The 27,716-nt window shown below is 42.8% G+C and overlaps 1 protein-coding gene across 1 annotated transcript in view; it reads left to right on the top strand.

Moving 5' to 3' along the window:
- Abp1 (Actin binding protein 1) overlaps nt 1-27,716 on the top strand; it is a 135,979-nt gene that overhangs the window by 48,813 nt on the left and 59,450 nt on the right. The window contains exons 6-7 of the mRNA XM_080281657.1: nt 14,627-14,830; nt 25,946-26,100. Of these exons, the coding sequence (XP_080137783.1) occupies nt 14,627-14,830; nt 25,946-26,100 (359 nt within the window). The remainder of the gene's footprint in view (nt 1-14,626; nt 14,831-25,945; nt 26,101-27,716) is intronic.

The following is a 27,716-nucleotide window of genomic DNA, read 5'->3' as shown; positions in this document are numbered from 1 at the left end:
AAAAGCAGTACTAAGTGTGGTGAACTTGACCTCACGTTAACACTCTCAAGTTCCTGTGAATCACTCTCAGCCACATAAAGACATTTGCCATTATCTGGAAAACCCTTCCACATGCGTGGGATCCCTGTACTGTACATGGATTTCCAAGTGCATGGTGGCTGTGCAGTATACAGGGTGTAATGCGATGTATGACAAAAACTTACACCAATGATCTATCATGTAATTTTGAGTATAAATTGTTCTATAAACATATGCTCTCTGCGACTCCAGTTCAATACCCAGCAATTCAGCTGTTTAAGTGTAAAAGCTTCGTGGCTTGCATGTGTCATTGGGTGGGAGCTTCGCAGTGCGACAGGAAACGAGTATTATTAACTTGTACTGTACTGTACATGAAAATCCCATATACTATCAGTACAAAAGAGTTTTAAGAAGAAACTTTACGTAGTCTGTTGATTCTTTAACATCGTCATGCATTCCTGCAATTCTTTTGCACAAATTGACTGTAAATTAAGGATTAAATTCAAATTTTATGGCTTGCAAGGGAGTAGGGAGGGAGGGAAGAGAGGTTGGTATCGTTGCCAGTTACGTAATGTTTGGTTTGTAGGGCTATTACTGCTAGCATTAGCATAACACCCACAGCTCATTTAGTGAAGAAACGTTATTGTAAAGGGAGATTAGCCTTGCTTTAAGTAAGGCAGGGTAAAAGTGAAGTTAGCAGGGGAGTGAAAGATAAAAACGGTATATTACTAGTGGAGAAGGGAGAAAAAGTGAGCAGATGGAGAGAACACTTTAAGGAATTGTTGAACATAGAGGATGGAAGTAATGTGAGTATAAGTGGCTGGGGAATGGCTGGGAGAAGGAGGGAGGTGAGAAGACAGGAAGAAATCAGTAGGATAGAAGTTGTGGAAGCAATGAAGAAAGCTAAATTGGGGAAAGCCCCAGGAATTGATGGAGTGTGTGGTGAAATGCTGAAGTATGGGGGAGAGATAGTAGTAGAATGTATGTGGAAAATGTGCAGATTGGCCTGGGAGGAAGGTAGAGTCCCGGAGGATTGGAAGTCAGGTATAATTATTCCCTTGTACAAAAAACAGAGACAGGCCAGAGAAAGGGATGGCGGATGGAGTTATCCCCGTACCCTGAAGATTGGGTCTATGAATGTGCGTGGATGTAGTACGATTGAGGCTAAAAGGGAGGAGATTGGGAGAATGTTTGTGAGAAGAAAGTTGGATGTGTTAGCTTTGAGTGAAACGAAGATGAAAGGGAAAGGGGAATCTATGTTTGGAAGTGTGAATGGAGGATTGTCAGGTATTGATAGAGGAAGGGCAAAAGAAGGTGTGGCCTTCTTAGTGAGTCCGGAAGTACAGCAATGTGTGATTGAATGGAAGGAGGTGTCATCGAGACTAATGTGGGTGAAAGCGAAATTTGAACGTGAGTTGTGGGTGTTTGTGAGTGCATATGGGCCTGGTAGTGAAAGGGATGAACAAGAGAGGGAGTCTTTCTGGAATGATGTTGATGAGTGTCTGCAGAGTTTTGGAGCGAATGTGAATGTGGTAATGATGGGAGATCTGAATGCTAGAGTGGGAAATGTAGCAGTTGAAGGCATAGTTGGTATGCATGGTGTGCCTGGAAGAAATGAAAATGGGGAACAAATGATAGCGATGTGTGTTGAGCGAGAGATGGTGATTGGGAATACGCTGTTTGAGAAGAAAGATATTTATAAGTATACATGGGTGAGACAGGAGGGTGGAAGGGTTGTTGATAGAGCTTTGATGGACTATGTGGTTGTGTCTAGGAATGTAATAGGAAGATTGTTGGATGTGAGAGTTCTGAGAGGGGAGGGTGGAGGTATGTCTGACCACTACCTGGTGGAGGGAAAGTTAAGAGTAGGTAAGAGATGGGTGAGAGCTAGGAGGGTTAGGTGTGGCAGGGAGGTTTTGAAAGTGAGTGAGTTGGATAAAAGAGAGAAAAAGATAGAGTATCAGGAGAAATTGAAAGATGAGTGGAACGCAGTGAAAGATCGGGAAAATGGCAGCGTGGAGGAGGAATGGCAGTTGTTTAAGAGTGCTGTGGTGGGGCATGCAGAAGAGGTGTGTGGTGTGAGACGTGTGGGTGGTGGTGTAAGAAAAGGAAGTGATTGGTGGTGCGAGGAAGTAAGTATGGTTGTGGCTGAGAAGAGACGTTCATATGAAGTGTGGCTGCAGAGGAAGGATGAGATGTCATATGAAAGGTATAAGGAAAAGAGGAATAGAGCGAGAAGGGCTGTGCGTGATGCTAAAGTGGCAGCAGATGAGAGGTGGGGTAGGCGGCTGACAGAGAATTTTCAACAGAATAAGAAAATGTTTTGGAAGGAGGTGAAAAGGGTGCGAAAGGGAGAGTCTGGGAAGGAAGAACGAGTAAAATCAGAGGATGGAAGGATGTTAATTGAGATGGATGCAGTAAGGAAGAGATGGGCAGAGTATTTTGAAAGATTGTTGAATGTAGAGGAGGAAAGGGTGGCTGAGATTGTGGCAGATGGAAGGGTGCAAGGAATAAATGTGTTGGGAGAGTTAAATGATTCTTTGATCACGAAGGAGGAAGTGGAGAAGGCGGTAAAGGAGATGAAAACAGGGAAAGCTGCAGGTATGGATGGGTGTGCTGTGGAATGCCTGAAGGGTGGTGGAGTGACTATTGTTGACTGGTTAGTAAGATTGTTGAATGTGTGCTTTGAGAAAGGTATGGTGCCAGTTGACTGGGCAAGTGCTTGTGTGGTCCCGTTGTATAAAGGCAAGGGTGATAAGTATGAATGTACTAGCTTTAGGGGTATAAGTCTGTTGAGTGTTGTAGGTAAGGTGTATGGTAGAGTGTTAATTATGAGAGTTAGAGAGGGTACAGAGGGAGTGATTGGTGATGAGCAGTGTGGCTTTAGGAGAGGGAGGGGATGCGTTGATCAGGTGTTTGCTGTGAGACAAGTGTGTGAAAAGAATTTAGCGAAAGGCAAGGATGTGTTTTGGGCATTTATGGATTTAGAGAAACCGTATGATAGAATTGATAGGTAGGCATTGTGGACTGTTTTAAGATTGTATGGACTTGATGGTAGGTTACTAAAAGGGGTGAAAAGTTTTTATGTAAATAGTAGAGCGTGTGTAAGAGTGGGAAATGCTGTGAGTGATTGGTTTCCCGTGAGAGTGGGGCTGCGACAGGGATGTGTGATGTCGCCTTGGTTGTTTAATATTTACATGGATGGTGTTGTAAGGGAGGTGAATGCAAGAGTTTTAGGTGGAGGTCTGAGTCTGGTGAATGCTGATGGTGGAGAGTGGAATCTGAAGCAGCTGCTGTTTGCAGATGATACTGCACTGGTGACTTATTCAGAGGAGAGATTGAGACAGTTGGTAGAGGAGTTTGGAAGTGTGTGTGAAAGGAAAAAATTAAAAGTAAATGAGAATAAGAGTAAAATGATGAAGTGTACGAGGTTGATAGATGGTAGGGGGATGAATATAGTTTTGAATGGTGAGTTGCTTGAGGAGGTAGATTGTTTTAAATATCTAGGGTCACATGTTGCTGTGGATGGAAGAATAGATGCAGAAGTGAAGTTTAGAATAAATGAAGTAGGAAAGGTGCTGGGAGGAATGAAAAAAGTGTTTAAATGTCGTTCGCTTAGAATGGATGTAAAGAGAAGGCTGTATGAGGGTGTTGTGGTACCGACTGCATTATATGGGGCTGAAACATGGAATATGGGTGTAGCAGAGAGGAAAAGTTTGAATGTAATGGAGATGAGGTGTCTGAGGAGTATGTGTGGAGTGACGCGTATGGATCGGGTGCGAAATGATGAAGTGCGAAGGAGAACTGGAGTTGTTCAGGAGATGGCTGGTAGAGTTGAGCAAAGAGTGTTGCGATAGTTTGGGCATATGGAGAGAATGGATAATGAGCGATTGGTGAAAAGGATAACTAGATCTGATGTGAGAGGTGTAAGGCTGAGAGGAAGACCACGAATAGGATGGATGGACAGTGTGAAGAGAGCGTTGGATGCGAGAGGGATGTCTGTTGAGCAAGGAAGAGTGGCTGTGCATGACAGAAATAAATGGAGAGAAATTGTGAATGAATAAGTGATGACGCAGCCCTGAGGGGATATTCTCCCGCATTTGGTCTGATCAGCTAGTCAGGTCAGGTGCGGGTAAGGGGATGGGTCTGATGTGGCAGGGGTAAACCAGTTCTGCTGTCGGGCCCTACTGCGGATGTCACTGATTGCATGGCGCAGTTGACCCTTGTGCGGTGTGGTGCGGTGAGGATCTGTCCGTTCTCCCCTTTGGGGCTAAGATGTGAATGAATGTGTTTGAATGGATGAGTAAATGGGGAGTGTGTCGTCCTGTCTCGACTACCTCCCTTTCCTTGGGGGAAGCAGCCTAGGTATATAGATAGATAGATAGACAAAGAAAAAGGGGAAAAAGAAGTGTGTGGTAATCACAGGGGCATCTGTCTTCTTAGTACGGTATAATAGGAAAAGTGTATGGTAGGATACTTATTGACAGAGTTAGAGAAAGAACAGAGGAATTAGTTGGAGAAGAACAGGGAGGCTTTAGGAAGGGAAGAGGTTGTGTAGATCAGATATTCATTCTTAGATCTTTAGTGGAAAAGTTTCTAGAGAAGGGAAAGAAATTGTATGCGGCTTTCATGGATTTGGAAAAAGCATATGACAGGGTGGATAGACAAGGATTGTGGAAAGTATTAAGAATATATGGAGTAGATGGGAAGTTGTTGAATGCTGTGAAGAGTATGTATCATGGTGCTAAGGCTGCAGTGCGTGTGGATGGTGAACTGAGTGAATTTTTCTCTTTGAAGGTTGGGTTGAAACAGGGATGTGTTATGTCTCCATGGTTGTTCAATCTGTACATGGATGGGGTAATAAGAGGTACAAGGTAGGATAGTGGATGTTGGAGTGGCCCTGGTGAGAGAGGGTAGTCTTTGGAAACTCCCTGTATTGTTGTTTGCAGATGATACTGTGTTGTTGAGTGAAGACGAAGGAGAGCTGCAAGGCTTGGTGGATGAGTTTGGGAGAGTGTGTAAGAAACGGAATCTAAAGGTGAATGTAGGGAAGAGTAAAGTGATGGGCTTTGAGAGAGGTGAAGTCAGTGAATGTACAGCAAGATTGGATGGTGAGGAATTGGAAAATGGGAGTACGTTAAAGTACTTGGGTAGTGTGATGAGTAAGGATGGAGGTTTGGAGGGTGAAGTGGTTGAAAGGGTACAGCAGGGAAGAAAGGTTGCTGGTTCCTTGAAAGCAGTGATAAGAAGCAGGGAAGTGAGCATGGAAGTGAAAAAGTTACTACATGACAGTATTGTGATACCAACTTTAACGTATGGAAGTGAAGCTTGGACATTGTTGGAAGGACACAAGTCAAGAGTGAGAGCAGTGGAAATGAGTTATTTAACAGGAGCCTGTGGAGTCACATGGAGAGACAGGCTGACAAATGAGGATATAAAGGAGCGTTGTGGTGTGGATGTGGATGTGATAGGAAGCGTTAGGAGGAATACACTGAGGTGGTTTGGCCATGTGGAGAGGATGGAGGGTGAAAGACTGACAAAGTGAGTGTATGTGAGTGAGGTGGAGGGGGGAAGAGGGAGGGGGAGGCCGAGGATGTATGGAGGGATGGGGTGGAGAGGTACAGTATATGAGAGAGGGGGGTGTGAGTTGGGAGCAGGGCAGTGAAATGGCGGGGGACAGAGCGACGTTGAGGCGATTTGTTTGTGCCCACCCAGAACGGGATTGAGGCATCTGGCAATAGATAGATAGATAGATAGAATTTTTCTGCTGCAAGTAAACGTGGCGCCATTGGATATCTCCACCTGTATTCCTCTCAGCAGCACCGGCATTACGATCGCAGAATCCATAAAAACAGACGATATCTGCATATTCTTCATTTCTATACATACGTGGCATGCTGTTTCATGAACAAGTGAAGCTGAACCCAGTGAACAACTGAACACGGAGATCAGTATTTGAAGTGTATGCCTCCCCTACAAATGTTCCTGTTCAAATCACAGGACGCAGGGTTGCCAAGTCCTTATCATCAATCTCGCTAGTTTAGTCTTGAAAACTTGCTAGAATGTCGCTAGATAGTAAACACTGCAAAACATCGCTAAAAATTACGATAAAATATCTAGAATATCCCCTAAAAATGGCAAAAATATCCAGACTGTAGTTAGATATCATGTTGCCAGATGTTAAATAGTGCCACTAGGTAGAAGCAAAAAAATAGGTCTAGCTACATAGTCGTTACGTTGGCAATCCTGTGTCACTGTTCTAACGTCAACATCATATGAAAGAAATGGTATCACGTTTACATGCAGCAGAAAAATTGTAATGAATAATAATATTACACCTGACTTAAAGAGATGCTAGTCACTCAGTACAGTAATGTTGTTTAATTGAATTAGCTGTGAGTATTATGAAAATGCTGGTAGCAATATCCTACAAACCAAATATTACGTAACTGGCAGCAACACACCAGCCTCTCCTTCCTCCCTTCCTACTCCCTTGCAAGCCATAAAATTTGAATTTCATCCTTATTTTACAGTCGATTTGTGCAAAAGAATTGCAGGAATGCATGACGATGTTAAAGAATCAATAGACTACGTAAAGTTTCTTCTTAGAACTCTTTTGTACTGATAGGATATGGGATTTTCATGTACAGTACAGTACAAGTTAATAATACTCGTCTCCCGTCGCCCTGCGAAGTTCCCACCCAATGGCACATGCAAGCCACGAAGCTTTTACACTTAAACAGCCGAACTGCTGGGCACTGAACTGTGGTCGCAGAGAGCATATGTTTATATAACAAAATATATATACTCAAAATTACATGATAGATCATTGGTGTAAGTTTTTGTCATACGTCGCGTTACACCCTGTATAAGCTCTTGTGAGGAACATCATATGCATGGAAATTAGTATGCTGAGTGCATGGTCATGTACTGGGAGGTGTAGTTTTTAACCCACCTAACAGCCTAGTTGAAGATTTTGCAGACTGAAATCTTCTAGTGACTGGGACTGTGGCACTTCCCTCAGCCTGCTTTGGTGATGTACACAGCTAACTATTGGGAAATGGTGCTTCACTCTGCCTTGTCAGAATATACTGAGACTGTTTCAGCCACTCAAGCAGGACTTCTAGTCAGACATAGCAAACTGGTCACAGCCAATTTTAGATTAACAGGCTCAAGCCACACTTCTATCTGTCTGTTGCCAGTTGCCTTAATCCCTTATACGGGGTGGCCACAAACAAATCATCTCCACTTCACCTTCTCCCCTGCCATTTTGCTCCCCTGCTCCCAATTCACACCGCCCTCTCTCATATGCATCTCCACTCCATCCCTCCATCTCATCCTTGACCTTCCCCTCCCTCTCTCCCCCTCCACCTCGTTCATATACACTCTTCTCATCAGTCTCTCACATTCCATCCTCTGCACACGGACATACCATCTCAGTGTGTTTCTCCTAATGCTTCGTATCATATCCACATCACAACACTTCTTCACATCCTCATTTGTCAATCTGTCTCTCCATGTGACTCCACAGGCTTCTCTCAAATAACTCATTTCCACTGCTCTCACTCTTGACTTGTGTCCCTCCAACAATGTCCAAGCTTCACTTCCATACGTTAGAGTTGGTATCACAATACTGTCATGTAATAACTTTTTCTCTTCCATGCTCACTTCCCTGTTTCTTATCACTGCCTTCAAGGAACCAGCAACGTTTCTTCCTAGTTGTACCCTTTCAAGCACTTCACTCTCCAAACTTCCATTCTTACTCATCACACTTCCCAAGTACATAAACATACTCACATTTTCCATCTCATCATCATCCAGCATCACAGTGCATTCACTGACTTCACCTCTCTCGAAGACCATAACTTTACCCTACATTCACCTTTAGATTCCGTTTCTTACACACACTTCCAAACTCATCCACCAAGCCTTGCGGCTCCCCTTCGTCTTCACTTAAGAACACAGTATCATCTGCAAACAACAGTACAGGGAGTTTCCAAACACTGCCTTCTCTCATTAGGGACACTCCAACATCCACTGCCCTACCTTGTACAAGTATCTCTTTTATAACCCCATCCATATACAGATTGAACAACCATGAAGACATTACACATCCCTTTTTCAACCCAGCATTCAAATAGAAAAACTCACTCCGTTCACTGTCCACACGCACTGCAGCCTTAGCACCCTCATACATACTCTTCACAGCATTCAGCAACATCCTATCTACTCCATATATTCTTAATACTTTCCACAATCCTTGTCTATCCACCCTGTCATATGCTTTCTCCAAATCCAAGAAGGCCACATACAACTTCTTTCCATTCTCTAGAAACTCTTCTGCTAAAGATCTAAGAATGAATATCTGCTCTACACAACTACTTCCCTTCCTAAAGCCTCCCTGTTCTTCTCCAACTAATTCCTCTAATATTTCCCTAACTCTGTCAGTAAGTATCCTACCATATACTTTTCCTATTACACTAAGAAGACAAATGCCCCTATGAGTACCACACACTTCTTTTTCCCCTTTCCCTTTGTACAAGGGAATAATTATACCTGACTTCCAGTCTTCCGGGACTCTACCCTCCTCCCAGGCCAATCTGCACATCTTCCACATCCAATCTACTACTGTCTCTCCCCCATGCTTCAGCATTTCACCACACACTCCATCAATTCCTGTGGCCTTCCCCATTTTGACTTTCTTCAGTGCTTCCACAACTTCCATCCTACTGATTTCTTCACCTCCCTCCTTCTCCCAGCCATTCCACAGCCACTTATGCTCGCATTACTTTCATTCTCTATGTTCAGCAATTCATTAAAATGTTCTCTCCATCTGATCACTTTTTCTCCCTTCTCAACTAGTAATCTACCATTTTTATCTTTCACATCCCTACTAACTTCATAGCCACCCTGCCTGACTCACTTTAACTCTTTCCAGAACATTTTCTTACATTCATTCCACCTGATACTCAAATTCCTTCCAAATTCCTCATCCACTCTCTTCGTACTCTCTCTTACTAATCTTTTCACCTCTCTCTTCCTTTCTGTATATAACTCTCTCTTCCATCTCTCAACTTCTTCCATGCCCCTATTTCTCATCCATTCATTATAAGCTTTTTTCTTTTGTGCCACAGCATGTCTCACCTCTTCATTCCACCATGCTGTTCCTTGCACCCCCTTTCATCTTCTCTTCACCCCACACACCACCTCACATGCTGCACATATTTCTTCTGTAAATATCTTGCACACACCTTCCTTGTCCCCCATCTGCTCCAGTTCATATTTACCCAATCGTTCCTCCACATCTCTCTTATATTCTCCCATTTTCTTATACTCTTGTAACCTTTCCTTGCATTTACTCCTTCCTCCCATTCTTCCTTTCTTCTATTTCTCCATTTTAATTGGACCTTGATTCAAACCACCACCAAGTGGTGGTCAGAAAGTCCACTCCCCCAACCTTTATATGCTCTTGAAACCATTACACATCTTCGCACCCTTTCATCCACACACACATAGTCAATCATTGCCTTCCTTTCATTCAGTTCACCATCCACCCTTCTCATCACTCGCCATGTATACCTGTGGATCATTTTGTGCCTGAAGAGGGTATTGGGTGTCATCATCCCCCTCCCAGCACAAATGTCCACTAAGGCACTGCCATTCTCATCTATCTCAGCAGGCACACCCCACTCACCAAGTACTCCATCCACCTTCACATTCCCTACTTTACCATTCAGATCACCAATCAAAAACACTCTCATTCCTTTCAAACTTTTCCATGCACACTTCCACATTTGTATCCAGAACTCTTCTCTCACTCTGCTTGCATGATCTTGCGTTGGCACGTACACACACAGAGGAATTAGTTGGAGAAGAACAGGGAGGCTTTAGGAAGGGAAGAGGTTGTGTAGATCAGATATTCATTCTTAGATCTTTAGTGGAAAAGTTTCTAGAGAAGGGAAAGAAGTTGTATGCAGCTTTCATGGATTTGGAGAGTGCATATGACAGGGTGGATAGACAAGGATTGTGGAAAGTATTAAGAATATATGGAGTAGATGGGAAGTTGTTGAATGCTGTGAAGAGTATGTATGATGGTGCTAAGGCTGCGGTGCATGTGGATGGTGAACTAAGTGAATTATTCTCTTTGAAGGTTGGGTTGAAACAGGGATGTGTCATGTCTCCATGGTTGTTCAGTCTATACTGTACATGGATGGGGTAATAAAAGAGGTACAAGGTAGGATAGTGGATGTTGGAGTGGCCCTAGTGAGAGAGGATAGTGTTTGGAAACTCCCTGTACTGTTGTTTGCAGATGATACTGTGTTGTTGAGTGAAGACGAAGGGGAGCTGCAAGGCTTGGTGTATGAGTTTGGGAGAGTGTGTAAGAAACAGAATCTAAAGGTGAATGTAGGGAAGAGTAAAGTGATGGTCTTTGAGAGAGGTGAGTCAGTGAATGTTCAGCGAGGTTGGATGGTGAGGAATTGGAAAATGTGAGTACGTTTAAGTACTTGAGTAGTGTGATGAGTAAGGATGGAAGTTTGGAGGGTGAAGTGCTTGAAAGGGTACAGCAGGGAAGAAAGGTTGCTGGTTCTTTGAAAGCAGTGATAAGAAGCAGGGAAGTGAGCATGGAAGTGAAAAAGTTACTACATGACAGTATTGTGATACCAACTCTTAACGTATGGAAGTGAAGCTTGGACATTGTTGGAAGGACACAAGTCAGGAGTGAGAGCAGTGGAAATGAGTTATTTAAGAGGAGCCTGTGGAGTCACATGGAGAGACAGGCTGACGAATGAGGATATAAAGGAGCGTTGTGGTGTGGATGTGGATGTGATAGGAAGCGTTATGAGGAACACACTGAGGTGGTTTGGCCATGTGGAGAGGATGGAGGGTGAAAGACTGATGAAGAGAGTGTATGTGAGTGAGGTGGAGGGGGGAAGAGGGAGGGGGTGGCTGAGGATGAGATGGAGGGATGGGGTGGAGAGGGATATGAGAGAGGGGGGTGTGAGTTGGGAGCAGGGCAGTGAAATGGCGGGGGACAGAGCGACGTGGAGGCGATTTGTTTGTGGCCACCCCAAATGGGATTGAGGTGTCTGGCAATAGAAAGATAGATAGTATACACACACACAATCGCCCACATTTGTAGTCCAACTTTCAGTCTTACCCACACAATCCTTGAGCCAATTGATCCATGCTCTCTTATATACTCCTTCCATCTGTTATTCACAACAATACACACTCCTTCTTTTGCCATCTCATTTTCACCTACTCCTGCACTTATACCCCATCCGTACTCCCATTCGCTCACACTTTCACCTCTCCATTTAGTTTCAGTTACCACATACATCCACTTTCGCACCCTCAAGCACCTGAACAATCTCTCTCTCTTTCACCTCATCGTTTGCACCCCTCACATTCGACATCGCCATCCATATCGTGTCCTTTGTTTGGTCCTTAGTCGTCATCTTTTGGTCAGTCGTGGTCCGATGCTTCTTGTTTGTATTTTTAGTTAGCTGTTTTCCAAGGAGGGGCACTAACCGTCCACCAACCCACGCCACACTTACTGCCTTAATTTACATTTTTAGGACAACTGTGATTAGACCTAAAATTGTGAGTCTCTTGTAGGGATAGGTAAATTTTTTAATGTATTGGATTAAAAAGTGGACCATTATCAGTTCATCACTGTTATGTGTTATAGTGAGGATTGATTCCAGGATAATGGATAATGTGAGGTTGTCTGCACAGCAAAATTCCACATTTCTATATACATTTTGCTGTGCAGAATTTGACATTAATATACAGGTTACCTGCTTTCAGACTGCCTGAAATTTGAATACCCTGATAGGGTTATGAGAGGCAGACCAAAGCAGATCTGAAATGAGGTCATAGAGTGTTGCCTCAGGGATAAGGTTCTGAATAGGTAGGCTGTCAGAGATCGAGCAGCATAGAGAACCACCATTAGGTGACTAAGGCTAACATAAGCAAGCCTGTTGGAGCCTTTTTAAACAGTACTATATGACGATCATTATAAATACAGTAAACACTCAATTATCCGGATGCTCCGTATCCAATCATGCTCTATATATGGACGTTAGGTCTTGGCTTCATTAGGTCCATATCTATATTTATTTGTCTGTACTCAGGCATAAAAGTTCCAGGATTGACGGCTGGCCGGCCTACAAAATCATAAAATTCTGTTGGGTGCCTCACCGGCCTCTCCGTCGACGCACAGGTAATAGACCATAACCCACAAGCAGAGCAAACAAGGTTGTCTGGCTCCCTACCAAGTGGTCAGAGTCCCCCGGCCCCCCCGATCACTTTGCTAACGGGCTGCACTGCCTCAAACCCACTAAAACCCGTTATTTTTGGACATCCAAAACAGTCACATTGTCTCTCTGGGTTGATGGATAGCCTGCCTGTTTTGTGGTGTCATTTTGTGAAGGCCTGGTTTATCTCAAAGATCTTCAGAAATTGGTGCCACAGACACTTTGTCAAGGAGGTTATCCATTATCAAAGAGAGAAACTTGGTATCCCTTTTGACCAGGTTAAGGCTCTCCTGATCCTCGACATTGCCCCTGTGCGTCCGTCAGAGAAGGATGTAGTTGCTGATAATGGCCGTATTAGGTGCATGTTTCTGCCACCTAATATGACTGTTCTCATTCAATCAGTGGACCAAGGTGTTATCGTGGCAGCCAGGAGACTGTAAGTCGAAGGTTCCTCAACGAGATGATGGTGGTGCTCTAGGACGAGGAAGGGGTTGACATGCGTGGGGAGCAGACTTGGAGAATCTGCGGCGTTACAACATTAAGTCTGCGGTGTTCAACTGAGCCAGGGCTTGGAAAGAAGTCTCCATCAAAACCTTGGAAAGTGGTTGGTCTTATCTCCTTCAGGGATGCAAGGTTATGCACAACTTTGAAGGATTTGACATGGACGATTTCCACCTTCGGCTACAAAACGCAGGGGAGGATGAGGATGTCAATGACATGTGGCATTAGTTGGGCGACGATGGCGGCAATCCAGGTCATCAGACGTTGTCTGATGAGGAGATCACCCCTGCTGTCTCTGTGGGACCGACGGAGGAAAGCAACAAGGACGAGGACCCTGACTCTGGCCACCCCTTCACCCCATCACTCCCTCGTCTTGGTGTGCCACAGGCCGGGATCGAACAGGTGCTTGAATATGCTGAGCACCCTCTTTGCATCAGGGAGTTGGTGCCACTCAAGCTGGCAATGGATGTGCGGACAGTCAGGGACGCTGTCATCCTCTGACAGAATTGCTGCCCCTATTGTCAGACGAAGATCGACTCCTTCTTCAAGCCTGCCACCCCCTCGAGTGCCAGCCCTTTCTCACCATCGCCACCACCACCACCTTCTCAACCCCAGTCTTCACTCGTGGACCCACAACCCAGCACATTGACAGCCAGTGAGTCACCGTTAGACATGAGCTTGCGCCTGTCTTCAGAGAGTCTTGAGGTGGGTAGGGCTCCATTACCTCATTGCACGTCCCTGCTCATCAACCAGCTTCAGCAGATGGAGGAGGATGAGGAGGAGGAGTTCTTTGATCTTTGTCAAGTTATAGTGTTAGCCACTAGACCACATGGAGTACCTGTACACCTGCTGCAGCCTTGCAGGTTACAATGCCTGTCTGCCGTTCACTGCGTGTTAAGTACTGTGGATTTTTTATAATTTTTATTGTTTATACATTGTTTTTCTAGTGTTTAGGACTATATTGCATATTCCAATGTGTGTTTTGATGTCTAAAAACAGCTGAAAGACCGCAGAACATTGCCAGTATTAGGAGGGTTGCTGGGCATGTAGGTATGGTAGGGTTTTTGTGTTTTTTTGTTGTTTATGCATTGTTTTCATAGTGCCTTGGATTATATTGCGTATTCCAGTGTGTGTTTTGATGTCTAGTCTAAAAACAGCCGAAGTTAGGAGGGGTACTGTGCATGTAGGTTGGGCTAGGGTACAGAGTTGGGTATTGGTAGGGTATGGGTACAGTTGAGGATATTGCTCCATATCTGAACTTTGCCTCTGTCAAGATATGCCTTTGACTCTGTTATGTCAGGTAGTTGAGGGATTGCTGTATTTTCAAAACTTTTTTTTTTTTTCCTTATCATACAGTATTGTTTGGAGAAAGTCAGCTGGTACCAGAGGAGATTGCACAAAAAAAGTACAAATTATGTGAAATAGGCATAATGTTCATACAGTGTAAAAAAAATTGCATGTAAAGGAGTAAGGTCAAGTTGGAGACAGCTGTTAATTAACCCACTGTGGTTCAACTCTAAGAGGTGATGGGAGGTTTTCTTTTGTGTAGAGTATTTTTCTACAGCTTAATTGATATGCACTACAGTATCGTAGCCTCGAATCCTTCTGTGACCTGGCCTCACCCGAGTCAAAAAGGAATGCAGTAATATGGATATTGGCTGTTTCCTCTCATCAGATTTGGCTATGTGTTCAGTTTCATATTCCGCAGACATCTGCCATCCTTCTACACCTGCTGTTTCAGTCTGGTATCATTCATGCTGTTGACTATTGTTTGATTTTTGTCACAGGCTTGTATGCTTGTTTGTTTAAAACAGTTAAACCTAATTTATCATACCTTCCTCTTCTAGATTACAGAGACCAAGCAGAGAGATAATTTAACACGGGAGAGAAATGCACGCATTTTAGCGGAGCGACGAGCAGAGGAGGAAGCAGCCCAGCGATTGGCAGTCAAGCGAGATGAAAAGAAGTGGGAAGAAGAGATAGCCAGTCACCACAGGGAGGAGGAAGAAAGGGCTAGGCGCGCTGAGGTTATGAGGTTGGAGCGTAAGAAGGTGAGGCAGGCATTCAAGGATCTTAAGGACGTATTAGTTTTCTCTTCTGTCATCATAGTCATCGTCATCACCATCATTGTTGTCATCGTCATTATCACTTTGCTTCCTCTTGGGAACCCCCTAACAGGATGTCCATAACAAAACCATCTCCAGGCTACTTTATCCTCACATAGTTAACTCATCCTCCCAGATGTTTCTTTTTTCCTTCTTTCTTCTTTCACCAGTACAGGGGGGCGCGGTAGCAGTGGTAGCGCGCTGGACTTGTAATCGGGGGATTGCAAGTTCGAGCCTCACCTGGGCTGCCGTGCCAGGAGGGGTAGCTCCCTCCTGTAACCTTAGCGGGGCTATATAGTCCAATATAGGGCTTAGCTCGGGGGAACTCCATTTCTCCCATTTTTTCTTTCACCAGTACAGTACAATTTTCATACAACACGAGATAGGTTATGCAGAACCTCGTGCAAAATCAATTTTGTGCTAAAACATGTAAAATAGGGAGTTAGGTTCTAGGAGTCCCATATTTTTTGTTAAAAATGTATTGAAAGATAGGTTATTATAAGTATGTCTGCCGTAAGACACCCAAGACAGTGTGTTTATATACGATATCGCCGACTGGACACATCAGTGCATTCAAACCTAACCTAACCAACTAGTTTTGCCCCCTAATACTCCCCATAAAAATTTTAACCACCAAGGATTGCCACTAAGCCTCTTGAAAGTCCTCATTACCAATCAAGCAAAAACTTCTGACCTAACCAACACATCAATAATGGCCACCCAGCATCACGCATATTTCACCAGGAATCACTTTTGGCACACTCATTAAAAAAAAAAAAAAAAAAAAAAAAAAGTGAAACTGATTTTGAAAGTCATTAGTTATCAACAGTAAAGGAAAAACCTATACTGAACTTGTCGGCATGGAGTGATTGTGTACTTCTCACTTCACAGATACACATGAATGCAGTAATGTGAATAATAGACAAGTCAGCCAAGCAGCATAATTTGTGTGACAGTATAATTCACAAGAACTGGGCTCACATAATTATCTTACCTAACTATTTGCGTCAACAAGTAGTGTCTTTGTGTACCGTAAGAGCCAAATTTTCTCGACCAAAACCGTCAGTTCATAACAAAGGTCAGGCACAAAGCTTTTTTTTTTTTTTTTTTTTTTCTCCACACATTGCACTAAAGGCAAAAACATGAATTTTACTGCTCCTTCATCATTTACTTTTTTTTCCAACAAAGAAACTATCCACACTGTAATCACATCTGACTCATTTTATCTGTCTGATCGTTTGCATTTAACTGATCGTTTGCATTTAAACTTCTACACCACACGCCACTCCGTCCAACAATTTTACATTTTCCTTTGGAATAACTGCTTTTCTTGTGTTCATAGCACTTTCAGAGTGCTTAGGCATAACTAAAGTTAGTTTGGAACCATGTGCTCAGAGTTCTGAGAGGAAATAAGGAGCAAGGAAATAAGCAAATTAATGCTTCTTATCATAGCGACCATCCACTGGACCACACAAGGGCAGTGGCAGGTGGTATAGGACATGGGTCATGTGAGTCGGGTCGGGTCAAGGAAGTCAGTCAGCGACTGACAAAAGCATAACACAGGAGTTGTAAACAAATGCAGTCATCTGGAAATCCAGTACCTAAATGCACCCACTTCCCATACAGTTTTTCTCTCGCAGTTGAGTGAAATGACCATGCTGTTAAGTAATTATGGGAGAAATTAAATGCCTGTGTTATTGTAAGATCGTTGTTTCTTTTTGTCTTAAATCGCAACTCTACTGTATACTGCTCCACTCATAACATTACCTTCAAACGTATAATCCTTCTGTCTGATGGTGTATTTTGTGTATATTTCTCTCAATCTCCAGGCAGTTTATACCATTTGAAATAAATGTTCAAATTTGACATGTTAGTTAGTATTTAAACCCTTCAGTATCAGAGGCCTTTCCCTAAGTTTAGTAGAATCATCTGAAAGTAGCTAGAACAAAATGGAAAATTTGTCACTGGCTTAAAGAGGTTTAAGCAGTGAATGCAAAGGTATGGACAAGCCCCCAGTTTTTGCAGATAATTTTTGAAGCACTTGATATTAAATAATTTGTTTTGCTTCTCTGTGTCATTGGTGACTACAGTGTAGTTGTCGTTGCTCTGTCCCAGTCTGTCTGACTTAGCAGACCCATTGACTGCAAGTAAGCAGGCGCACATTTAATTGGGTCAGTACCATAGGTTCCCCACATCATTGATGTTTTGTCTTTCTTTTAGTGTGGCATGTACATATTATGTTTGTTATGTTGTGTGAGCATATTCTACAAGCTGGGCACGTGACGTCTGTGATTCCACCCAACCCAAATCTATCTATCTATTGCCAGACACCATAATCCTGTAAGCGTGGCCATTTGACTTTGAGTAACCCAAATCTAAGGTGGTAATTAAGGAGGGCTGGGTGATTTCCAATTCTAAGGCTAGCTAGGTGAATTCAGTCTCTATTTAAGGACACCTCTGATGGGTAGCTATATCGGAAGGGGGGGTCTTGTAGTATGGTATTATGACTAAGGTGTATTGCCCTGCACCTGAATATGTAGGTGTCTTCATTCCAGGTGTTGGAATGTTTGGAGGTGGGATATTGTTTTGCAGGGATTGATAATGTTTTTGTGGTGATTGTTTTATGTTCCTGTTAGTTGTTGTGTGTGTCTGTCGTGTAATGAGAGGGGTGTTGTGTACTGATGCACATTACTGCATAGAATTGTTTGCCTTTGATGTCAAGGTAGTCTCTGACAGGGAGTGCCTTAGTTTCTGAGTGTGAGTGAGCTGTATGTTGGATTTTGGTACAGCCATTCAATGCATGGGACTTTGTTCTGAATGATTTGTAAGGTGTTGTAGTGGGTTTTAGATAGGCTGGGAGCCCATACTGGGGAGACATAGAACATTATTGATCTAATGTACTGTTTGTAGAGTAAGGAGTGCATTTCTTTTTGTTGCCCAGAGTCTGGTCCTGTAGTTGCCTCAAGTGCACCGAGACTTGGGATGCACTGTCTCTTGGGTGCCTGCAAACCAGTGTTAAAATTTGAAGCTGATAATTTTTGATGCATTTATGTGAAGCTGCAGAATGTGGTGAATGTTTTTGGCGTATCAGATAGAGCCAGGATTCTGGGGGCTTGAATGGTGAGTGAATGGAAGCATGCCCTATTGGATTGGGCAAATTTGGGCTGTCTGGACATTACTACTCCTCACCCTGCCGTAGGGTGGGAAAAGAGGTCTGAATGATGATGATGATGATCTGTCTATCTGTCTATATACCTAGGGTACTTCCCCCAAGGAAAGGGAGGTAGCCGAGACGGGACGACACACTCCCCATTTACTCATCCATTCAGACACATTCATTCACATCTTAGCCCCAAAGGGGAGAAGGGACAGATCCTCACCACACCACACTGCACGAGGATCAACTGCACAGTGCAATCAGTGACATCCACAGCAGGGCCCGACAGCAGAGCTGGTTTACCCCTGCCACATCATAATAGACCCATCCCCTTACCCACACCTGACCTGATTAGCTGATCAGACCAAATGCGGGAGAATATCCCCCCAGGTCTGAGTCATCATTTATTCATTCACAATTTCTCTCCATTTATTTCTGTCACGCACAGCCACTCTTCCTTGCTCAACAGACATCCCTCTCGCATCCAACACTCTCTTCACACTGTCCATCCATCCTGTTCGTGGTCTTCCTATCAGCCTTACACCTCTCACATCAGATCTAGTTATCTTTTTCACCAATCGCTGATTATCCATTCTCTCCATATGCCCAAACCATCGCAACATCCTCTGCTCAACTCAATCCACCATCTCCCAGACAACTCCAGTTTTCCTTCGCACTTCATCATTTCTCACTCAATCCATACGTGTCACTCCACACATACTCCTCAGACACCTCATCTCCATTACATTCAAACTTTTCCTCTCTGCTACACCAATATTCCATGTTTCAGCCCCATATAATGCTGTCGGTACCACAACACCCTCATACAACCTTCTCTGTACATCTATTCTAAGCTAACGACATCTAAACACTTTTTTCATTCCTCCCAGCACCTTTCCTACTTCATTCATTGTAAACTTCACTTCTGCAGCTATTCTTCCGTCTGCAGCAACATGTGACCCTAAATACTTAAAACACTCTACCTCTTCAAGCAACTCTCCATTCAAAACTATATTCATCCCCCTACCATCTACCAACCTCATACACTTCATCACTTTACTCTTATTCTCATTTACTTTCAATTTCCTCCTTTCACACACCCTTCCAAACTCCTCTACCAACTGTCTCAATCTTTCCTCTGAATCAGCCTCCAGTGCAGTATCATCTGTGAACAGCAGCTGCTTCAGATTCCACTCTCTGCCATCCACATTCACCAGACTCAGACCTCCACCAAGCACTCTTGCATTCACCACCCTTACAAAACCATCTATATAAATATTAAACAACCAAGGCGACATCACACATTCCTGAAGCAGCCCCACTCTCACGGGAAGCCAATCACTCGCAGTACTTCCCACTCTTACACACGCTGTGCTATTGACATAAAAGCTTTTCACCCCTTTTAGTAACCTACCATAAAGTCCATACAATCTTAAAACAGTCCACAAAACCTCCCTATCGGTTCTATCATACGCTTTCTCTAAATCCATGAATGCCCAAAACACATCCTTGCCTTTCGCTAAATACTTTTCACACATTTGTCTCACAGCAAACACCTGATCCATGCATCCCATCCCTCTCCTAAAGCCACATTGCTCATCACCAATCATGATGATGATACCCCCTCAAATTGTTACGCCTGATGAATGAAGCATATATATGCAAAATTTCAGCAACTTACATCAACATTTACTAGTTGCCCAGTGAGGGAAAAGTTTTCGATGTCTTGCTCAAGTGCCTGTATTTTTATTTTAGTCCGTCAGGTGAACCCCCCATTTTTAGCCAACCGGTACCAAAAAGATGGCAAAGGCTCATTGGTTTCATTTGAAAGGTATATTATTCAGGAACTCATTTTGCCCTGGTAGCAGTCTGGATTTCACAGCTTTCATATTTTTATCGCCTATTGAACAGACCACCTATTGGCGAATAAATCCCGCCAAATGCGGTAAAGCCTGTATGCGGTACATTCATATCAGAGCTGCATGTCATGATTCTACATGGTATGTCAAGTGCCTTTTACTTTGTTCATGTAATGCCATTATAGCACCAAGTTTGGTCAAATCAAAAGATTATGTACTGTTTGAGCCGCCAGATAAATTTTGAAAACCGACTTATCGTCGTATCTTAGCAACCGTATGTGATAATAACATAAATAAACTATTTCTCCATACATTTTAAGATACAAGGAATCAAATGCAGCCACTATTGTCGGTGTGATTCAGCTGAAAAACATCACTGCAAAACAAACGGTTGTACAATGGCAAAAATTTCTTTCTGCTACACCAAACAAGACCAGTTTCATTCACTTTCTCATACAAGAATGGAAACAAGCAAAGTACACCGAACGACTCGGAAACAAAAGTTTGTATGTCACATGCGGGGAAAACTGCTACAAAATCATGCATGATGAAGGCTGTGTTCTTGTACCAGAACTATGTTCATCTCAAGAGGAGGCAGACACCCGCCTTTATCTTGCACTCTGCACATGCAGCAAGTGCAGGATTTGATTCAGTTGTACTTGTAGCTGATGATACAGATGTGTTTTTGTTGGCACTTGCATTCTGTGACGACATAGATACACACCTGTATCTTAAGTGTGGAACTTTGGCAAGGGTATCTTACATAGATGTACAGAAAGTGTACACTACACTAGGACCATTGGTAATACTGCAAAGCTTTACTTGGGATGCATGCATACACTGGATGTGACAGCGTGAGCTCCCTTGCAGGCCGAGGAAAGATAGCTTCTCTCAAGCTGCTAAAGCAGGACGCAGAGCTCCAGTCCACATTCGCAGATCTTGGAACTGTGTGATGTCTCAGACTCACTTCGTAACAACCTGGAGGCATTTACATGTCAAATGTATGCAACCAAAACGAGCGTTCGAAAAGTAAATGAACTGCGGTATCATCTTTTCAGCAGTAAGAAAGGCTGTGTTGAACCGCACCAGCTTCCACCATGTGCAGACGCCCTTCATAAACATGCATGTAGGGCCAACTACCAGGCCGGTGTTTGGCCACGAAGTCTGGAAGCTTACCCAGAAGTACCATCACCTAGAGGTCGAGGTTGGAAAGTTGAAGCAAAAGATGGGAAAGAGGAATTGAAAATTGACTGGCTGGATGGCGCTCCTTCACCCGATTCTGTATTGGAACTCCTGGCCTGCAACTGTTCAAGGTCATGTCGCCTCCCACAGTGTACATGCATGGTTAATAACATGAAGTGCTCTGAACTATGTAAGTTGAGAAACTGTGACAACCAGCCACAGGATGATGAAGACGATGACCCACAAGTGATGGACGATGATGCTGAAATGGAAGAACTTGACTTTGAATTACTCTGAAAGTATTGCAAATGACAAGAATTACTGAGAACATTATGTAGTCTGTTTGTACATTTTAATACTGTGTCTAGTGCAATGAAACAATATTCAATTAAAGATGGTGTTTAGTTGTAGTTCATTCATTTAACCTCCTAAATTGTAACAATCAAGATACCAACTCAGCTTATCATGAGATCTGACTAGAATAGTCAGTTTTTGCAATCTTATTTTGGTATATATGTGTCACCATGGTCACCTATACTATACAGTCATAATTATATGCTGAATAATAATTGCTACATGTGATCCCTCTGTCTGAATATGGATGTATTGAATATGAAAACAGTAATTTTAAATATCAATAACTTATCTGATTGCAAAGATATAGCAATGCGTAGATTATTGGCAGTATAAAATGTTGGCTCAAAAAGTACAACATCTTTTGATTTGACCAAACTTTTTACTACAGTAGCATTAAATGGCCATAATTAAAACTTAAAAAAGTAAAAGGCACTTGACATACCATGTAGAATCATGACATGCAGTTCTGATATGAATGTACCGCATACAGGCTTTACCGCATTTGGCGGGATTTATTCGCCAATAGGTGGTCTGTTCAATAGGCGATAAAAATATGAAAGCTGTGAAATCCAGACTGCTACCAGGGCAAAATGAGTTCCTGAATAATATACCTTTCAAATGAAACCAATGAGCCTTTGCCATCTTTTTGGTACCGACAACCCCCTGTACCTGATGGACTATTTGGGCTTTTCATATTTACAGGGCTCTTCTGGTTGGATGATTCGATGAAACTTCTTGATAATCTTATTCCATACGTGGGTTATGACCAGCAGAGAGTAAATTTACTATTATTTTCAGTAATTAAATGTTGGACAACCTTTTGGCAATTTTGACTTTGGTTTAACAGGCAATCTTTCGGTCATTTGGCAGCACTGCTCCATTGGGTGCCATCAGTGTCACATAGTAACAGCTGTTTTTAAAACACTGTCAAACTTCTGTCCAGCTTTATAATATTGCTCATTGCTTACCTGTGCTGTTCTGCTTGCATGTCAAATTAGTCAATAATATTCTGTATCTCGAGAGAAAGAATGGCAGAAGCAGCTCCTTCAGGCATAGTAACACGTAGTGCCACCCAAATTTGGATGATTGGTCCAGCATCAGAAAGTTACTAGAAATGAAACTTCGACTTACTATCAGGTGCTCTCTGTCTTGAGCTTGAAAAAATGTTTTACCGATGGCAGAAACTGAAGAACATTAATCGCGGAACTCAGATCCAGATAGCCAATGAAACTTCTTTGCGTGAAGATTTGGAAAAACTGTTTGATGTAGCATTTGCAAATGCAATGAAAATGTTAATTTTTGTTGAAGACAGGGCTTTCTTAGAAGACCAGCATGGGCCACACATAGGCTATGTGGGTAGTGGGGACACCGCAATAACTGCAAAAGAGGACGGGAAAGTAAAAAGACTGAAGCAAGAAGAATATCTCAGAGTAAAGAAGAGGTAAGAAGGAGAGAGAATTTCACCTCAGAGGCACATGAACTGACTTCAGAAGGCAATTTGCCCACACTAGCAGATAATGACTTTGAGGCTAATTTTGAACCATCTTGCTCATTAAGAAGTACCAAACAGCAACCTGTGTCTATTGTTACAACAGAATTAAGTGCTGCATTTGATAGAGCCAATGTCAGCAACTGTAATGCAACTTTTCTCCTAGTTGAGACTGCAAGAAGCCTTGGACATGATATCTCTAGTTTAGCTGTCAAGCCTAAGTCAATCAGAACAGATGGCCCAAGCTGGAAAAACCAGTTTTGATGCATCCGTACCTCTAGTGGGACACTAGGATGGTAAAATGTTGCCGGATATCACAGGTAGAGACAGGTTGCCAGTCGTAGTATAAGGGTTTCAAGTGGAGCAGCTTCTTGGCATCCTAAAACTTCTAAAAAGTATGGGTAAAACAACTATCAGTGCTGATGTTAAAATGTTGAGAGAGTGGGATATAGAAGATCAGGTTAAGGCCATGTGCTTTGACGCCACACCCTCAAATTCTGGCAGAGTAAATGGGGCTTGTGGTGCGAATGAGAACAGCCTTGGCAAAAACCTGTTGTACCTGGTATGTTGACACCATATACAAGAAAGTGTGATTGGAGATGTATTCAAATGCTGTTTTGGTCCATCAAATAGCTCATATATTAGCTTGTTCATGCACTTTCATCAATTTTGGCCACAAATTGACAAGAGTCAGTTTCAGACAGCAAACGATGATCCAGTCTGCGTTGAAGTCCTGAAGAAATGTACTGGCTTGAAGCATGATGCTATAGTTTTCACAAAGCAAGCACTTCAGTCCAGTCAGCAGGCTCGTGATGACTACTGTGAATTGTTAGAATTAATGGTACTTTTTCTGGGTGATACTCCAGCAGGTGGTATAAGATTCTTGGCCCCTATAGCAATGCGTAGTGCTAGATGGATGGCCAAGTTGTTGTACTGCATTAAAATCCAGATGTTCAAACAGCAGTTCTAGTTAAAGACAAGTGAAGAAACTGCATTGAGGGAAATAAACCTCTTTGGATGCCTGCCATACATAAAGTCTTGAACATCGTACCCAATCCTAGCATCTGACCTGGCCAATGATCTTGCCATTCTGAAGCTGGTGAAAAACTATGAGGCTATCAACAAAGGTTTTTCATTTGCTGCAGTTAGGCATTCCTCAGACACCTATGGTACCTGAGTGAGGAGCTGATTGCCCTTGCATTTTTCAATGATGCTGTAGACAGCAACACTAAAAGAAAGATAATCAGCACTTTGAAGAATGAACCACCCAAACAAATCCAGATGGAGCCAAGCAGAATTTCTGAGAAGGAACTTCATGACTTTGTCACAAGCAGTACCATGTCATTCTTTGGCACACTTGGGTTGAATGCAGACTTCCTCACACAAGCAGATCCAGACAGTTGGCAGTCATTTGAAGATTTTCAACAAACGAAGAAATTCATCTACATTCTGGTGGTGGTGAATGACCAGGCAGACTGAGCTGCAAAACTGATGCAGGACTTCGGTACCTCCATCACAACATGTGAAGAAAAGAAGCAGTACCTGCTGCAGGTTGTTTCAAGTCACAGAGTCAAGTACTCAGCAGCTAGAAAGTCGTTGCTTATCGGGGATAATATTCCACAGTAGTGTTTTCAGGGCAGTTATGCTAACTGTTTTGATTGTTGAAAATATGCTGTGATACAGCTGCAATAAATGATTGGCAGAATTGTATTGACTTGGTTTGAGAAACATTTGAGTAATGAAGCGCGAGGATAACCTGCCATCAGATAAAAACCTTCTAACGTCAGACCTCTTGAGCAGCCTTTAAATATGCTTCAAAAATTCTTTAAAAAATCACTTCGAGTTACTGTCATTAAAGACAACAAAATGGGAGGGTACTGTAGAAGAAATTCAGAAATTCATTTTTGAAGGGCACGTCTAGTGTCATATATCACTCCAAGGATCTTGGTTGAGGGGGGGGGGGATGTGGCACACATACTTTGTTAAAGGTGATGCAAAGGGAGTGACTGTGTTCATGCTTATTGCTGGTGATTAGTGTGGTGGTGGGTTTGGCTGGGAAAATTGTCAGATTGATGTCCTTGACCCAGGTCTGCAGTGTGATGTGTGGTTGTTGTGGGGATGTCGTCTGCATATGAGGCAATGTTTATGGGTGGTAAGGGTGTGGGAAGATCATGCATGTATAGATTGGAGGGTGTTGGGAAGAGAACAGAGCCCTGTGGAACTCTGTTAGGGAAATTTTATTTTTGTGCTGACTTGCCTTGGAATGTAACGCATTCCTTTCTACCAAACAGATAGTTCCCAAGTCAGCATTCGGTGGTGTTCTTCATGTTTGTGTTTTATATTTTGGTGATTAGTTTGCATCAAAGGCTTTACTCTGTAGTGTGGAATGCAAACTGATCACATCTAATAGTTACTAATGTACCCTAGTTGTTGAGTGAAGTTTCTAATGTTATTGTTGCTGTTGTTGAATAACATCAGTCTGTCTGGTGAGCAGACTCATCAACTGCAGATAAGCAGTCACCCCCACAAGGTTGTCCTATTTAGTGAACCAATGTTCTGTTGCAGTGAACAAAACATTACCACAGTGAGGTGCGGGGAAGAGTGAGGAGGTTTGGTTTCGAAATGGCTGCTGCCTTTGTGTCTCACCACCTAGTCAACAGGGGCACCATAGTAGGCTCTATATCACTCCATTATTTGGTTATTTGAGTACCAGTACCACCTAGCATTGTAAATGATTTACTGAGTTAAGGAAACCATTAGGCTTGTCTCTCGGTATATGGGCAAGTGAAACAGAAATTAAAGTAACAAAAGTTGACTGGAAGGATGAGAAAATAGGGAGAGAGAGGAGGACATACAAGAAAATGAATGATAGGGTGAAGGAAGAAGAAGGTAGCACTTCGAGTGAAAGATGGTTGCCCCAACCTACCACTATGTAGTTAAGTAGAGAGGTGTTCCTGTACAGTAGTACCTCACCTCTTGTCTTCTCATTGTCTGTAATAACTACTTCACTTTCATAGGAGGCAGAGGCACTGATAGGAAAACGAACACATGCCACGCGTGACAAGTTTGAAACTGGAAGTCAGCAGAAGCAGGAGCCATTGATACCATCGGGAGACAGGAACAGGCCACCACCTCGACGTTTGAAAGAGTTTCGACCTGTCAATGACCAGAGGTAGTTTGATCTTTTTTATTATTGGTATTTTCCAAAATACATTATAATTCCTTTGCTAATCCCTGAAGATAAACAAGATACCGGTACTTGACTGTTGAGAAAAGCTCCACAACAGCTATCTGTGTCATTGATCATTCTCATCATCTGTTGTTCACTCATCATCTACTAGATCTTGGGTATTCATCCACAGCCTTATAGTGAGGGTCAGTTATTGTAATTTGACAGGCATGATTATTCATGAAGATACATACTGGAATAATGCTAACATTTCAGTATCAGTTAGGAAGCACTAACAAGACAGGGACATCTAGCAGCTTGCAAAACTGAGTGTATTTTTGCAGAAAATATTGATGTAGATAGTACAATATTTCTGGCAAATTGATATTGGCTTAAGGCTTTGCAAATACTGTTTCATTGGCTGTGGAATTTTTTTAGTAGATAGTGTTTTGATTATAGTGGAAACAGTGGTAGGACTAACTGAAAGGAGAAGAGTAAAATTCTTCATTGTATATACTGTTTACAGGTGGTACTGTGGGTTGCTGTTTGTATATTACTTATTTTAAATTTACAGTATACCGTCACAATTGCCATGGTTAAAAAGAAAATATGTACTGCATGCTTTCACATGTTATTCATCATCATCATCATCATCATCATCCAGACCTCCTCTCCCACCCTGGGGCAGGGTGAGGAGTAACAGTGTCCAGACATCCCAAATTTGTCCAATCCAATGGGCCATGATTCCATTTGCTCATCATTCAAGACCCCTGGAATCCTGGCTCTATTGGATTCTCCAGAAACATTCACCACATTCTGTAGCTTCACATAAATGTATCTAATTGAGTCAATCAGATAATAATATTACAAGTAATAATAGTAATAATAATAATGATTGTGTTGGGGACACTAGTGGGAGGTGGGGGCACTCACCATCCACTCACCCCGTGTAGTGCGGCTCTCGGATGACTGCCTTTTCTTCTCTTCCATTCTTCTTTCCTTCCTTCCTCTTCTGTCTTTCTTTCCTTCATTCTTTTCTCATCCTTCTGTTTACGGGCGACTCTACACTGAGTGACAAGTCAAATGGTTTCTTGAACACTAGGAAACCATTTACTACACTGGGTGGTAGCCATATAACCAAATTATGGTGCCTGGTGGTTTAGTGGGTAATTAAGGCGCTCTGATCAGATTGAGCCTGGGCAGGTTTATATCCAAGGGGTAGTTGGGGTTTATTGCTCGCATAATGGCACTCAGGGATGAGTGAGGCAGGTCACTTTCATCTTAAATTTCAGGACCAACTAGTCTAGCCCCAGGCTCCTACACTCCCCATGGGGCAATGTAGGATTAGATGATGAATGAGTGAATGAAATAATGATGGCAATGAAAATAATAATAATGATGATGATGATGATGATGGTGACACTAATACTAATAATCCATCCATCCATCCATCCATCCACCCACCCACCCACCCACCCACCCACCCACCCACTCACCCACCAACCCACCCATCCATCCATCTATCTATCTATCTATCCATCCATCCATCCATCCATCCATCCATCCATCATCCAATCCTGCATTGCCCCATGGGAAGCATAGGAGCCCAGGGTTAGGCA

The sequence above is a fragment of the Coenobita brevimanus genome, chromosome 90, assembly GCF_032717465.1.
Source record: "Coenobita brevimanus isolate Jiangsu-jjx chromosome 90, ASM3271746v2, whole genome shotgun sequence".
NCBI lineage: Eukaryota > Metazoa > Arthropoda > Malacostraca > Decapoda > Coenobitidae > Coenobita > Coenobita brevimanus.
Note: the sequence above shows the minus strand (reverse complement) of the source record. Positions and strands in the feature narration are given on the sequence as shown.